Source organism: Mobula hypostoma, chromosome 1 (assembly GCF_963921235.1).
Source record: "Mobula hypostoma chromosome 1, sMobHyp1.1, whole genome shotgun sequence".
NCBI classification, from domain to species: domain Eukaryota; kingdom Metazoa; phylum Chordata; class Chondrichthyes; order Myliobatiformes; family Myliobatidae; genus Mobula; species Mobula hypostoma.
In genome coordinates this window covers 181,001,163-181,017,219 of record NC_086097.1, presented here as the reverse complement: position 1 = coordinate 181,017,219, position 16,057 = coordinate 181,001,163, and the positions used below count along the sequence as shown (strand labels likewise).

At 42.6% G+C, this 16,057-nt stretch overlaps 2 protein-coding genes across 2 annotated transcripts in view; one reads left to right on the top strand and one right to left on the bottom strand.

Moving 5' to 3' along the window:
* cdk5 (cyclin dependent kinase 5) overlaps positions 1-1,826 on the top strand; it is a 75,831-nt gene extending 74,005 nt beyond the window's left edge. Inside the window, exon 12 of the mRNA XM_063061028.1 lies at positions 386-1,826. Within this exon, the coding sequence (XP_062917098.1) occupies positions 386-472 (87 nt within the window). The 3' untranslated portion in view covers positions 473-1,826. The remainder of the gene's footprint in view (positions 1-385) is intronic.
* Positions 1,028-16,057, bottom strand: part of LOC134347911 (protein lifeguard 2-like) — a 50,854-nt gene continuing 35,824 nt past the window's right edge. Inside the window, exons 8-12 of the mRNA XM_063050562.1 lie at positions 15,558-15,595; positions 11,616-11,703; positions 10,856-10,951; positions 9,558-9,611; positions 1,028-7,408 (exon numbers count right to left, since the gene is read on the bottom strand). Of these exons, the coding sequence (XP_062906632.1) occupies positions 7,265-7,408; positions 9,558-9,611; positions 10,856-10,951; positions 11,616-11,703; positions 15,558-15,595 (420 nt within the window). The 3' untranslated portion in view covers positions 1,028-7,264. The remainder of the gene's footprint in view (positions 7,409-9,557; positions 9,612-10,855; positions 10,952-11,615; positions 11,704-15,557; positions 15,596-16,057) is intronic.

Genomic DNA, 16,057 nt, shown 5'->3' with positions numbered 1-16,057 from the left:
GCCCCTCTTCCAGTGTTCATCTGTGCCGGGGTGTCCTTAGAAAGGGAACATGTGATCATCATGGGTTCAGTGGTGGATTTCTGGGAACAGTGGGTCCTCCAGGGAATTGGGTGTATTATAGATGCTAATAATTGTATTTTAATTTGAATTTAACAATTGTATTGTAACCCCTATCCTTTGTAGGTCTTTTGTATTTGAACAAAGTTTTGTACAGTTTACAAAAGAAAAGGGGGCAGTAACGAGGGAGTGTCACGCTGTGGGAGGGGCATTACTGAGGAAGGGTCACACCATCAGACACTTTTGGATGTTGTCCAGTTTTTGACTGCTGAAGAAAGTGCCCCCATTTCTGTGGTTGACTTTATATCCTTGTGCCTTGTGTCTGCAGAACCTGTTGAAGTGTAACCCGGTGCAGAGAATTTCAGCCGAGGAAGCCTTACAACATCCCTACTTTGCGGACTTCTGCCCTCCCTAAAGGAACACCTGCCCTTTGGCACTTTTCCAGTCACGTACCCACCCCGTGTCACTAGGCCTGAAGGATCAACTGAAACTCGAGCTGCCTCTCTCCTCTCTGTGCTTCTTGTCACAGTCACGACCAAAGTGGTGGACCCTTGAGGTGATCTCATTGTGGGCAGGTTCTTAAGAATGAGAATCTCACTTGAAGCATTGGTGTGTTTGTCTGGAAGGATTTTTATTTTAGCATTCCATACAGAGCATCGTGAAGAAAAGCACTTTTTGTCTGTAAAGAATTCATCTGACATTTGTACAGTCGGCTATCTTGTTTGTGCACGTGTATCCTTATTCACAAGTGTGTTGTGCATCAGCAAGTGTGACTTCATGCACAGGTGTGTTGCCTCTGTATATATGCCTGTATATCATGTGTTGCCATGTATCTAGTATTCATAAATGTCTCAAGTAGTTATGTATTATATTCATTATGTGTGTAATTTTGTCACTTTTTGTTAATGTATGTTAAACATGCCCTTCTCTATAATTTCTGCTCTCCCTCATCTATGTCATTACTTGTCAGTTACAGAGCATCCAGGTTAGTGCTGTGTGGTCTCTTTGAGTGGGGTGTGTGTTGTCAGTGTTCCTGGGGGTCTGTATGTTATCATGGATTAGAATATTTGTGTGATTTCAGAATATTTTGTTTACTGTATTAGTGTGAACTCATGGCACTCAGCCTGTGATAATGTGTTGTGGAGAATGACTTTGGAGCTTTTCATTAGTGAAAGCACTTTTTTTCAAAGAAATGTGAAACTTTCAAAAACTGTTTATAATTTTGTTGTTGGCGGGTGCATGTGTTTGTGCACACACTTGTACATGATGTCACTGTTTGCTATTGATGTGTGTGTAGTGTGTAATATATGCTCCCGTGTGTCTCTGTTAATGTGCTTTTGTGTGTGTGTGTGTGTGTGTGTTTTAGGGACCCTTTATTTTTTGCTGGATGCCACTGTCACTGAGTGAAGATTCTGTGGAGCTCAAATTCCAAGAGTCATCATATCAGCATCCACCCAAACCTTACAGCTTGACCTTGCTACTGAACAAGGTCTCACTTATTCTGGTTCAGCAGTATTGTTGGAAATTCCAGTTAATGCACTTGTTTCAACACTTAGATTATTGAATTGTTCCAGTTCCTCTTGTGTTTTGGTAGCAAAGAAAGTAAGCACTTGTCTGTGCAACATACTGTAGCTGATAAATATCAATCTGCAAGCAACTTGTAAACCATGGCAGAAAATCATTATGGCATAATTTACTGGAGTGCCAGACTTTATACCTCCTTGAGTGCAAAACAATTAATAAAAGTGGAATGGTTTGAAAATTTCATTATTAAACCAGGTGGGCAATACAGGAGATTCCATCAAACCCATGCAGTGACTGGTTGAAATACTTTCTATTTCACATTTACCTGTAACTCCTGATTGTTGATAATACAAAGGTTGGAGGTGTTGTGGATAGTGTGTAGGGCTGTCAGAGGTTACAGCGGGACATTGATAGGATGCAAAAATGGGCGGAGAAGTGGCAGATGGAGTTCAACCCAGATAAGTGTGAGGTGGTTCATTTTGGTCAATCAAATATGATGAGAGAATATAGTATTCTAAGACTCTTGGCAGTGTGGAGGATTAGAGGGAACTTGGGGTCTGAGTCCATAGGACACTCAAGGCTGCTGCACAAGTTGACTCTGTGCTTAAGAAAGCATACAGTGCATTGGCCTTCATCAATCATGGGATTGAGTTTAGGAGCCGAGAGGTAATGTTGCAGCTAAATAGGACCCTGGTCAGACCCCACTTGGAGTACAGTGCTCAGTTCTTGTCGCCTCACTATAGGAAGGATGTGGAAACCATAGAAAGGGTGCAGAGGATATTTACAAGTATGTTGCCTGGATTGGGGAGCATGCCTTATGAGAATAGGTTGAGTGAACTTGGCCTTTTTTGCTTGGAGTGACGGAGGATGAGAGGTGACCTGCTAGAGGTGTATAAGATGATGAGAGGTATTGATCGTGTGGATAGTCAGAGGCTTTTTCCCAGGGCTGAAATGGCTAGCACGAGAGGGTACAGTTTTAAGGTGCTTGGAAATAGGTACAGAGAAGACATCGGGTAAGTTTTTTTACACAGAGAGTGGCGAGTGCATGGAATGGGCTGCTGGCGACGGTGGTGAAGGCGGATACGATAGGGTCTTTTAAGAGACTCCTGGACAGGTATATGGAGCTCAGAAAAATAGAGGGCTGTGGGTAACCCTAGGTAATTTCTCAGGTAAGGGCATGTTTGGCACAGCTTTGTGGGCCAAAGGGCCTGTACTGGACTGTAGGTTTTCTATGTTTCTATGTAAAGAGATTGGTAAACAATCCATTGGATCAAATAAAGATAAATTCAGGAGCATTTCCTGAGCTGAGGACCCAGGCACAGGGTGCCCAGCAGAGACACAGAAGACTGCAGATGCTGGAATCTGGAGTAACAGACAAGATGCTGCAGGAACTCAGCAGGATTAAGCAGCATCTGTGGAAGGAAATGGACAGTTTATCTTTCAGGTTAATTTCTTTCACTGGAAATCTAGATGGAAGGTTTCAGCCCGAAACATTGAGTGTCCACTTTTGTCTATAGCTACTGCTCATCGCCCTGAGTTTCCTCATCATCCCAGCTCTTAGTGTGGATTAAAATAGTGGGAGATCCCTGGTCTCTCTGTCTATTGTCTGAAATGTCTGGAGATTCCTCCTGAAATGGATCAAAGGATTCTGATTAATCGTTTCCACGTTCAATCCAAGGCATTGGACGTGTATTTTATGATGTCCCAGAGAAATGCAAGCGATGGGGCTGAGCTGAGAGGTGCAGAGGGAAAGTTTCCATTAAAGGAGAAAACTGAAATTCCACAGCTTTCAGGTCTGGTTGAGTTAGTGCAGGTGAGACAAATGTACATCATCAACAAGCAACATGGAAAACTTTATGTTTTGTGTCACTCAGGAAAGGGCAGACCTACAGAAGGGTCCTGCACAAAATTAAAGCAGGATGTGAAGGAGCAACAGTCTGCTGGAGGAACTCAGTGGGTCGAGCAGCATCGGGGAGGGCGGAGTATGGAATTGAGATTTCGGGTTGAAACTGCATCAGAACTGAGTGAGGTTGTCAGTATAAAGAAGAGTGTGGTAGCAGTGAGAGGGGAGTCTGAGGTGATCGGAGAACTGAGGAGGGGTGAAAGATGCAGTGAAGGAGTAATTGTGGATCACATGGTCTCCTCTACTGCCATGATGAGGCCACACTCAGGTTGGAGGAGCAACACCTTATCTTCCATCTGGGTGGCCTACAATCTGGTGGCATAAGCATCAATTTCTTGACCTTCTGGTAGTGCCCCCCCCCACCCCCTTCAGCCTTCCCCATTCCCATTTCTCTCTCTCCCCTTACCTGCTCATGAGCTCCCTCTGGAGCACCTCCCAATTCCCTTTCTTCCATGGCCTTCTATCCTCTCCTATCAGATTCCCCTTTCTCCAGCCCTTGATCTCTTTCACCAATCAACTCCCCCTCTCCCAGTTTCACCTATCACCTACTGCCTTGTATTTCTTCCTCACCTCCCCCCACCTTCTTACTCTGACCTCATCTTTTTTCTCCAGCCCTGATGAAGGGTCTCAGCCTGAAATGTGGACTGGTTACTCTTTGCCATAGACGTGCCTGGCCTGCTGAGTTTCTCCAGCATTTTGTGTGTGTTGCTTGGATTTCCAGCATCTGCAGATTTTCTCTTGTTTGTGACTGGAGAAGCATGATTTGATTTTAGAACAAGGGAAGGGATCTGACAGGTAGAAACAGGCCATTCAGACTCCCTCCCCCATTCATGTCAACCTTCTGCATTAATCCCATCTGCCAGGAGCCTTCTAATACTAGGTGACTTCAATGCTCATCTATAAATTCTCAAGCACAGTCAGTGATCTTGTTGTCACCACTCTCTTCAGCTGTGTATTCCAGATACCAATCTCCGAATAAAACATGTTCCCCTCAGATCTCCTCTAAATTACTTTTCTCTTACCCTATATCCTCCAGTTTTATCTGCCTCTGAAAAAGGGAACAGCTTCTGCAATCTCCTCTTTCTATACCCTTCATAATTTTATATACTTTGATCATCCCTTGTATTCTCCTCCACTCCAGGAAACATCCTGGTGAATCCCCTGCATCCTCTCCAGTGCTATCACAAACAGTATAGTGCAGTGACTGGATTGCACATTTTATTCCAGCATTTTCTGCTTTTATTTCAGATTTCTAACAGTAGCAGTCTTTTGGTTGAAGTCATGAGAATGTTCCAGTTTTACTGTATTATAAGGAAGATGTTGAGCTTCAGGGCTACAAAACAGATTTAACATAGATAATATTGGACCTAAGACATAATGGTCATTGGATAAGTTAACAGGTCTGGGTTCTCTGTGTTAAATCTGTCACTGTGATTTGTTTTAGCTGGTTACTCTTTTTTTTGTTCAGTGAATGTTACTTCTTAGGGAAGTAAATAAATTACAAAAAACCACATACAGGCCCTCTAGTTTACAAACACCCAAGTTATAGACACGTATCCTACAAATGAACTGCAATGGTTAGTAGTTAGGAAGCTGAGTTGAGCTGGGAGCACTGAACGTTCTCACTTCTCATTGAGGCCTGCTGGCAGACACTCTTCCTGTGCCTGCTGGCTGTCCTGTTACAGTAGTTTTGTGACTGTCCCACACAGTGATGTTCATTTATGACTTACAAATAGCTCAGGTCATCAACAATGCTCAGGAATGGAACCTGGGGCTGGTTCTAGGTTCTCTACTCAGAATCACGTTTATTATCACCAGCATGTGTCACGAAATTTGTTAACTTAGCAGCAGCAGTTCAATGCAAAACATAATATAGAAGAAAAATAAATAACAGTATATGTATATTGAATAGATTAAAAATTGTGCAAAACAGAAACATATATTGAAAAAGTGAGGTAGTGTTCATGGGTTCAATGTCTATTTAGGAATCAGATGGCGGAGGGGAAAAAGCTGTTTCTGAATCGCCAAGTGCATGCCTTCAGTTTGCTGTACCTCCTACCTGATGGTAACAGTGAGAAAAGGGCATGCCCTGGGTGATGAGGGTCCTTAATAATGGACGCTACTTTTCTGAGACACTGCTCCTTGAAGATGTCCTGGGTACTTTGTAGGCTAGTACTCAAGATGGAGTCAGCTAAATTTATGACCCTCTGCAGCTTCTCTCAGTCCTGTGATTCCCTCATACCAGACAGTGATGTAACCTGTTAGAATGCTCTCCACGGTACATCTGTCGAAGTCTTGGGTGAGTGTTTTTGTTGACATACCAAATCTCAAACTGCTAATGAAATATAGTCACTGTCTTGCCTTCTTTATAGCTGCATCGAAATGTTGAGACCAGGTTAAATCCTCAGAGATCTTAACACCCAGGAACTTAAAACTGCTCACTCTCTCCACTTCTGATCCCTCTATGAGGATTGGTATGTGTTCCTTTGTCTTGCCCTTCCTGAAGGCCACAATCAGCTCTTTCATCTTACTGACGTTGAGTGCCAGGTTGTTGCTGCAACACCACTCCACTAGTTGGCATATCTCACTCCTGTACACCCTCTCATCACCACCTGAGATTCTACCAACAATGGTTGTATCATCAGCAAATTTATAGATGGTATTTGACCTATGCCTGGCCACACAGTCATGGGTATAAAGAGAATAGAGCAGTGGGCTAAGCACACACCCCTGAGGTACACCAGTGATGATAATCAGCAAGGTGGAGATATTATCACCAATCCACACAAATTATGGTCTTCCAGTTAGGAAGTTGAGGATCCAATTGCAGAGGGAGGTACAGAGGCCCAGGTTCTGTAACTTATCGATCAGGATTGTGGGAACTCTGATGGTTCCATTGAGAAACTGGAAACATGAGATGGTTCCCTGAGGAGCAAAGAACAGTAAGAGAATTAGGGAAATGGGAAATTTACTGATCATGGGAGGATTAGTAACCAGAGGTTGAAATGATCAATTTATGACATTTAGCAAAAAGCAAGTTCACAAGAAGCTTTCAAAATGAATAGTGGTGAAACTTAATTGTGTGAAAAAGTAGGGTCAGTTCAAAGACTTGGATCCTGCTTTAAGATTCCATGACTGAAAAAAAGATTGGACATCAACTGAAAAGCTGTAACAATTTTAATCAAAATGTACAAAGATTACAGAAAATAACTGTTAATATTACACCAAGACACAATGTCTCTTTTTATCTGAAATAAATTCAGGTGGGTGTGAACAGAACAATGCTCTGGAAGAGATGTTGCAGTGCTCATTCAGTACCAGAGACCACAACTCACTAGACTGATAAACACAATAAAAACTAAGCTAATATAATACGTAAGTTTACTTGAGCAGTTTTTAAAAGGATGAATGTAAACAAGGGTCTTATCTGTTGATGGACACAGACTTCACTTTCCCTGTGCAGTCTGGGACAATACAGCGTGGATGGAGATGGGGAAGCAAAAGTTGACCTTGGGATCTTGGTTCTGTGCTAGTGTCAGGGCAGGGAAAACTGAAAACTGAACATATTATTTCCATACCCTCCCTGACCCTGCATGGTGCAGTGTTGGAACAGAGAAGGGGGACATCACTCCAACACCACTTTGAACTGACCAGGAGATAGGAGCCCACAGAAGCAGTTAAGTGGAGGATTGAGTCCCCAAGGCTGGTTTGCTTCAAATTTTACAGATAGAGAGAGACAGTGGGAAGGAGCCATGAGCTATTGGGCACGCCAGCAGCTGCTCACTCACGATTCCCAAATTCCAGGAAGAAGATGAAGATGAAGATAATGTCGACGTAGAGACAGAGTGCAGCGAAGATGTACTCCTCGGGACTCAAGGAGTAGTGCTTGTTCCCTACCAGAAGCTGTGTATCGTAAGCCAGGAACTGCCAAAGAAAGGACAAAAGGGTGAGGTGCAGCCACATACACACCAGTCCGACCACTAGCAGGGAGCAAGCTCAGCCAGGAAACAGTTGGTACTACAGTAGATATAGTCAAGTCTATTGGCACATGTATATCTGTGTGAGTGTGTGTTATATATAGTGAGGCACAGGTACAATGAAAACTGGTTTGCAGCAGCATCACAATCACAAGCATGTGGATTCAGACATGACACAACACAAATTGTACACAAGTTATACAAGATTTAAGAAAAATGGTGGCAAAATAAGACATTAATGCAAAAGTAAAACAAAAATTAGTCCCTGGTAGTGAGACGGTGATCTCAGAAACAAGCAATATGATCAGGAAATTAAAAACTGATTTAACTACTGATATATCTTGAGCATTTTTTAAAAAATGAAGTCTAAAATGTAAAAAGATTAAACAAAATTTTAAAACTTGTACTTGAGCTGGCTGTTCCCTCCCTCTTCCCCCAGTGACGTCAGTGAAGATGCAGTCTCTGTGCTCCTGTGCTGGTTTGGTAGGTTGCGGACAAAGGGACAGTCAGCATGTGGGAGGCTTTTAAAAGTGAGATAATGACAGTTAAAAGGTATGCATGCTTCTGTTAAAATGGAAGGCAATGTTGACAGAAGTAGGGAACCCTGTATGATTGAGGCATGGATCAGTACAAGCAGCTGGAATCAAGTGGATCCCTGGGGGAGTTGGGAGATCTAGGAGTGAATTCCAAAAGGAAACCAAGCGGGCAAAAAGGAGTCATGAGATAGCTCTGGAAAAATAAGTAAGAAGAGAACCGGGCTCCTCAACTTCCAAAGTGGACATATTTGTGTGGAGCCATAGGAGGTGGGCAAGCTCCTTAAAGTGTTTTTCTCATTTGTTTCTACTATGGAGAAAGACATGAAAAATTTGAAACTTGAGATAGAGATTGCGGATGTCTTGGGGCAAATCAACCTTACAGCAGGTGGCTCAAAATGTGTGAAGATAGTCAAATCTCCAGGGCCTTGTCAAGTATATCTGAGAACACTGTGAGGTGCCAGAATAGGAATTGTGGGATCCCTGACTGAGATGTGTATGTCAGTAGGCCTCACCTGAACTGGGTTGGGACCAGAGTCCTGGCGAATGACATTACCAGGGTTGTAGATGGCTTTTAAATGAACAAGGAGCAGGGAGGAGTAATAAATCAGGAAGAAATTTAAAAAGCAGTGGCATAAATAACAATGGGGAATCTGACAGAGTGTGATGTGCAGGGCAGATCTTGTAAAGAGAAATATGCAAAAACAGCAAATCCAGAATTGTAAATATCAATGTTTAATGCTCTTCATTCGAATTAACAGAGCATTTGCACCAAGGTCAGTGAGTTAACAACAGATAGAAACAGTATGATGTAAACATGGTTGCATAGTGAGGAGGAGTGGATGCTCAATATTCCAGGTTATACACTTTTCCAAAAGAACAGGCCAAAGGGTGAAGGAGGTAGGTTGGCACTGTTAATCAATAAAGGTGCCTGAGCAGGGTGGAGTACAAATGGGAAGATATCAAGGGTACTCTTGAAGGGAGGTACAATTATCATGTGGGAAATTATTTGATGAACTAAACTGGCAAGGGTAGGATAGAAGAAGAATTTTTGGACTGCATCAGGAATTGGTTTTTAGAGCAGTGCATTGCAAAAAGTACCCCAGAATGGGCTGGTTTAGATCTGAACTTGTGTTCTATGTTCTTATAGAAGGGTGTAGATATGGTCAATGCACACAATCTTTTTACCAGCATTGGGAAATCAAGAACTGGAGAGCCCAGGTTTAAGAGATTTATTGGCACCTGATGGTGGTAAGTATACAGAAGGGGCTGTATTAAAAAGAAAGGAATACAAAGTGACAAGGACAAGTTGAAGACCAGAGGTCTGAGAGGGTTTTAGGATTCAGCAGCAGAAGACTAAAATGCTCACAAGGGAGAAAATGAATTTTGAGAGACTAATTGCATGTGCATATGAAAACAAACAGTAAACATTTCTATAGTGGTGTAAACAGGAAGAAGGTGCCTAAGGTAAACTAGGACCTCTGGATCTTGATCCCTGATCCCAAGGATCATGCATGATCATTGCAAGTACACTAACACATAATATAATAGAAATTTATTTACCAGAGTAAAGACAATGGCTCCAAGACCTGCATAAACGGTGTGTAACCAGGGCAGCTGAAATCAGAATTGCAAAGAGCAGTTAGTGGTACTCCTCACTCACATTGCCCAATTATCTGAAGATTCTGGATGTGTATGGGAAATGGTCTCTCTCAAGAGCCAGTGACCACCTCTTTACCTACTCATCAATGCTGTTAGTCAAAGCATTGCTCATGAAAGCTGCAGGAGGTTGGTGAGCAAAGGTGGCAGATCAAAGAGGATCTACAGAACCCAAGGGAAGAGGAGGGAAAGATTCAGAAGGATTACTTTATTTCCAGCTCTTCAATCACTGGACTCCTTTGCTAGCAAAGATTTCTTGCTCTCAATCCTCATTGTGGGATGTTTCCTTTAACATCTGCCGGACGATGCTGAGGATGTTCTACGAGTCTGTGGTGGCCATTGCTATCATGTTTGCTGTTGTGTGCTGGGGCAGCAGGCTGAGGGTAGCAGACACCAACAGAATCAACAAACTCATTCGTAAGGCCAGTGATGTTGTGGGGATGGAACTGGACTCTCTCACGGTGGTGTCTGAAAAGAGGATGTTGTCTAAGTTGCATGCCATCTTGGTCAATGTCTCCCATCCACTACATAATGTACTGGGTGGGCACAGCAGTACTTTCAGCCAGAGACTCATTCCTCCGAGATGCAGCACAGAGTGTCATAGGAAGTCATTCCTGCCTTTGGCCATCAAACTTTACAACTCCTCCCTTGGAGGGTCAGACACCCTGAGCCGATAGGCTGGTCCTGGACTTATTTCATAATTTACTGGCATAATTTACATATTACTATTTAACTATTTATTACTATTTTCTATTACTATTCTATTACTATTTATTATTTCTATGACTATTACTACTTACTAATAGTAATATTACTATTACTATTTCTATTACTATTTATTATTTATGGTGCAACTGTAACGAAAACCAATTTCCCCCGGGATCAATAAAGTATGACTATGACTATGACTATTCCTGTTCAGAAGGATTGAAGTGTTGCTCAAAGAGGCTGCAACACTCCTGCCCTCTGCTGCAGCCTCAGAGATGGTCAACAACTCCTTACAGAGTTGAAGTCTCAGCAGTAATACTCACCATCCTAAGAATAAGCGGGGGGGGGCACAGAAATTATCCCAGTCCATTCTCTTTGTACCAGTTACAAATAACACTTTTAGTATTTTCCTTCTTTCTTTGCTCTTTGTTCCTCAACTGCCCATTATTTCCTGTCATGTGTCCATCTGAAGCAGCAGTCAAACATTTACTTACGTATCCAAGGGGGACAGTGAAGCCCATGACCAATGCCGTCAGCAGCAATGCGATGGTCAACCCAAACAGCAGGCCATGGCAGGTGGTGAAGTCAAACTGAAAATGAGAACAGCCGTCAGTGAAAAGACTGTGCCTTGTAGGCAGAGCCCCTATCCACTGCGTGGGAAATGACCTCACTGACTACAAGAACCAACACCTTATATCCCTCCAACCTACAAACACTCCATCATCCCATTGGGCTAACTTGCAGAAGCTTGGTACAATGGCACTCTCTCAGTGCATTGCTGTCTGAATACCCAGGTTGGGGATTGTTGGGCTCTATCGGTATCAGCTGTGGACACAGCTCAGCACATTTCAGAAACCAACCTCCCCTCCATGGACTCTGTCTACACTTTTTACTACCTCAGTAAAGCAGGTAGCATAATAGAAGACCTCACCCACCCCAGATATTCTCTCTTTTCCCCAACCCCTCCCATCGGGCAGAATGTACAAATGCCTGAAGCACACAACACAAAGCTCAAGGACAGCTTCTGGTTATAACTCCCAATCTACCTTACGACCTTGCACCTTATTGTCCGCCAGCACTGTACTTCCCTGTAACTGTAATACTTCATTTTGCATTGTTATTGTTTTTCCGTATATTACCTCAATGTGATGTGATGAAATGATCTGTGTGGATGGCATGCAAAGCAAAGATTTTCAGCGCACCTCAGTTCATGTAACAATAATAAATGAAAGTTTAAACAAAAGTTGCACAAACCTTTGTCTGGAAGGAGAAGATGGTAACTGTGAAACAGACCAAGGCTGTGATCCCAATGCACAGCAGCACAATCTTTGTGTTGTGGTAGCTGGAAGAAAGGGCAAACATGTGAGCTCTCTGCACCCACAGTTAAACTGAACAAACCAGATTACATTTGAAAAGTTCAGTATTAGAATCATAATCATAGAAAAGTACAACATAGAAACAGTCCCTTCAGTCCATCTCGTCCATGCCAAACCATTTAAACTGCCTACTCCCATCGACCTGTACCAGGACCACGGCCCTCCATACCTCTACTATTCATGTGCTTATCTGAACTTCTCTTAAATGTTGAAATCAAGCTCACATGCACCACTTGTGCTGGCAGCTTGTTCCACACTCTCATCACCCTCTGGGTGAAGAAGATTCCCTTCATATTCTCCTTAAACTTTTTCACCTTTCACCCTTATCCCATGATTTCTAGTTGTAGTCCCACTCAACCTCAGTGGAAAAATCTTGCATTTACCCTGTCTATGCCCCACATAATTTTGTATACCTTCATCAAATCTCCCCTCAGTCTTCTACGTGCAAAGGAATATAGTGCGAACCTATTCAATCTTTCCTCATAACTCAGGTCCTTCAGCCCCGGCAACATCCCTGTAAATTTTCTCTGTACCCTTTCAACATTATTTACATCTTTCTTGTAGGTAGGTGACCAAAGCTACACAAAATACTCCAAATTAGGTCTCAAAAATATCTTTTACAACTTCAATATAACACCCCATCTCCTATACTCAATACTTCAATTTATGAAGGCTAATGTGCCAACAGCTTTCTTTGCAACACTATCTACCTGTGATGCCCCTTTCAATGAATTATGGACCTGTATTCCCAAATCCCTTGTTCTACAGCACTCCTCAGTGCCCTACAGTTCACTGTGTAAGACCAGTCCTGGTTGGTTCTCCCAAAGTGCAACACCTCGCACTTATCTGCATTAAATTCCATCTGCCATTTTTTCAGCCTATTTTTCCAAATGGTTCAGATGCTGCTGCAAGCTCTGATAGTCTTCCTTGCTGTCCACTACATCAACAATCTTGGTGTCATCTGCAAATTTGCTGATCCAGTTAACCACATTATCATCCAGATCATTGATATAAATGATAAACAACAATAAAGCCAGCACCGATCCATGTGCCCCTCCACTAGTCACAAGTCTTTAGTCAGAGAAACAACCATCTACCACCACTTTCTGGCTTCTCCCTTTAAGCCAACATCTAACCTAATTTACTACCTCATCTTCAATGGCAAGTGACTGAACCTTCCTGACCAACCTCCCATGCTGGACCTTGTCAAGTGCCTTGCAGAAGTCCACATGGACAACATCCACTACCTTGACTCTCATCAACTTTCCTGGTAACTTCCTTGAAAAACACTAAGATTGGTTAGACATGACCTACCATGCACAAAGCCATGCTGACTATCCATAATCAACCTAGTTCTATCCAAATACTCATATATTCTGTCCCTTGGAATACCTTCCAATAACTTTCCCACTACTGGTGTCAGGCTCACCAGCCTGGTTTATTTTTAGAGCCTTTCTTAAACAATGGAACAACATTAGCAATCCTCTAATCTCTGGTACCTCACCGTTGCTAAGGATGATTAAGTATCACTGCTAGGGCCATTGCAATTTCTGAACTTGCTTCCCACAGGGTCTGAGGGAAACACCTTGTCAGGCCCTAGAGACTTATCCACCCTAATTTGTCTCCAGACAGCAAATACCTCCTCATCTGTAGTCTATAGGGTCCATGAAGTCAAAGCTGCTTTTCCTCACTTGTATAGACTCTGTCTGTCTCCTGAGTAAATACAGATGCAAAAAATCCATTTAAGATCTTCCCCCATCTCTTTTGGCTCCACGCATGGATTACCATTCTGATCTTCCAGAGGACCAATTTTGTCCCTTGCAATCCTTTTGCTCTTAACATGTCAGTAGAATCCCTTAAGATTCTCCTTCACCTTGTCTGCTAGGACAACCTCATGCTTTCTTTTCACCCTCCTGATGTTTTTCTTAAATGTTCTCTTTCATTTCTTATACTCCATAGATATGTCATTTGTTCCTACCTGCTTATACCTTCTATGCATGTCCTTTTCTTAACCAGGTTCAATATCCCTTGAAATTCAAGGTTCCCTAAACCTGTCATCTTTACTTTTTATTCTGACAGGCACATACAAGCTTTCACAAAATTTCACTGACCAAGTACACCTTTGCAAGAAAACAGCTTGTCTCGATCCATAACCTGCCAGATCTTTTCTGAATACCATCAAATTCCCCAATTTAGAATTTCAACCCACAACGGGACCTATCTTTTTCCATATTTACTTTTAAACTAATGGCATTATGATCACGAAATGCAAAGTGTTCCCCTACACATCTTCGGTCACCTGCCCTACCTCATTTCCTATTAGCAGATAAAGTATTGCACACTCTCTCATTAGAACTTCTACGTACTGATTAAGGTAACTTTCCTGAACACATTTGATAAACTCTATCCCATCTAGTACTTTTATAGTATGGGAATTCCAGTAAATATCTGGAAAGTTAAAATCACTTACTATAACAACCTTTTGTTTCTTGCAGCAGTCTGTGATCTCTGTCCAAATTTATTCCTCTAAATCCCACAGACTGTTGGGTGATCTGTAATATAGCCCCATTAACGTGATCATACCTTTCCTGTTTCTCAGTTCCACCCATAACACTTCACTAGACAAGTTCTCCAGTCTTTCCCAACTGAGCACTGCCGTGACATTTTCCCTGACTAGTAACACCACCCCTCTCCCTTTAATCCCTAACACTTCTAAGACAACAGAATCCCGAAATATTGAGCTGCTCTTCCTGCCCCTCCTGCAACCTAGTTGCACTAATAACTACAATACCATGCCCTGAGCTATCTGCCTATGATATTTTTGCATTGAAATATGGACAATTCAGGACATTAGTCACACCATGCTCAACCTTTTGATTCCTGAACTTATCTGAGATCTTAATAACATCTGTTTCCACAACCTCTCCACTATCTGTTTTGGCACTCTGGTTCCCATCCCACTGACTACAATTTAAACCTCTCCCTGAAAACCCGTTCCACCCCTACGCAGCACTAGCAAACCTTCCTGCTAGTTCCCCTTCAGTTCAGGTGCAAACAGTCTCTTCTGTACAGGTCCCACCTTCCCTGAAGACAGCCCAATGATCCAAATATCTGACGCCTTCCCTTCTACACCAACTCCTTAGCCATGTGCTAAACTGTAGAATCTTACTTTTTCTAGCTTCATTAGCACGTGGCACAGGTCGCATTTCTGCGATCGTAACCCTGAAGGTCCTGCATTTTAACAGCACCTAACTTCCTTTGCAGAACTTCGTCACTGCAAAGGGAGTTCTTCCTACTTATGTCATTGGTATCTAGATGGACCATAACCTCTGACTGTTCACCCTCCCACTTAAGAATGCTGAGATCTCAATCCCAGATGTCCCAGACGCTAGCAAGTAAACCCTGTTAAGTAAATCAGTGTTCTGAACAGATGATGAATTTGGTGCACTGTATCAATTATTTTATTCACTATCTATAATAACATGCAGCAGCAATTTGCCCAACTCTACTTCAGTGGAAGCTCCCATGTATATGGCTTCCCTCATCCAGAAGAGCCAGCATGGAACACCACCACCCACAGGTTCTGTCCCACTCACATACCATCCTGACCCGGAAACATTACTCTATTTCTTCATCATTGATAGATACAAATCCTGAAAATCCCTCCCCCACAGCACTCTAGGAGCACCTTGAAAGGCTAAGTAGTTCAAGAAGACATTACCACCTTCTCTGAGGCAATTACGTTAGGGCAATAAATGCTGGTCTTGCTACCAATATCCTCATCCCATGAATGAAAAAAAATTTTATAATCATCTCTTACGTGGTAAGCATCCCTGCCATGTATGACATGCTCAGAGTCTGAGTAAAGAAGGAGAAGTTGTATCAGATAAGGGTAAACATTCACATTCTCTTAAGTTCAATGACATGTGAGTTTTGATGGGAACTGGCCAACACACTTTATGCTCTGTTTTAATTTGTTCTTAGGAAGAGGCAATAATATCATGACTTATTGTCCAGCCATAAGTTTTTCTTTTAATCTGGAGTGTAGGAGACTGAGGGGTGACCTCAAAGAGGTAAAGAGTCTAAGAACACTGAGGCTGTCTACAAGAAGAGTCAGAGCCGTCTCCATTTCCTGAGGAGACTGAGGTCCTTTAACATCTGCCGGACGATGCTGAGGATGTTCTACGAGTCTGTGGTGGCCAGTGTGATCATGTTTGCTGTTGTGTGCTGGGGCAGCAGGCTGAGGGTAGCAGACACCAGCAGAATCAACAAACTCATTCGTAAGGCCAGTGATGTTGTGGGGATGGAACTGGATTCTCT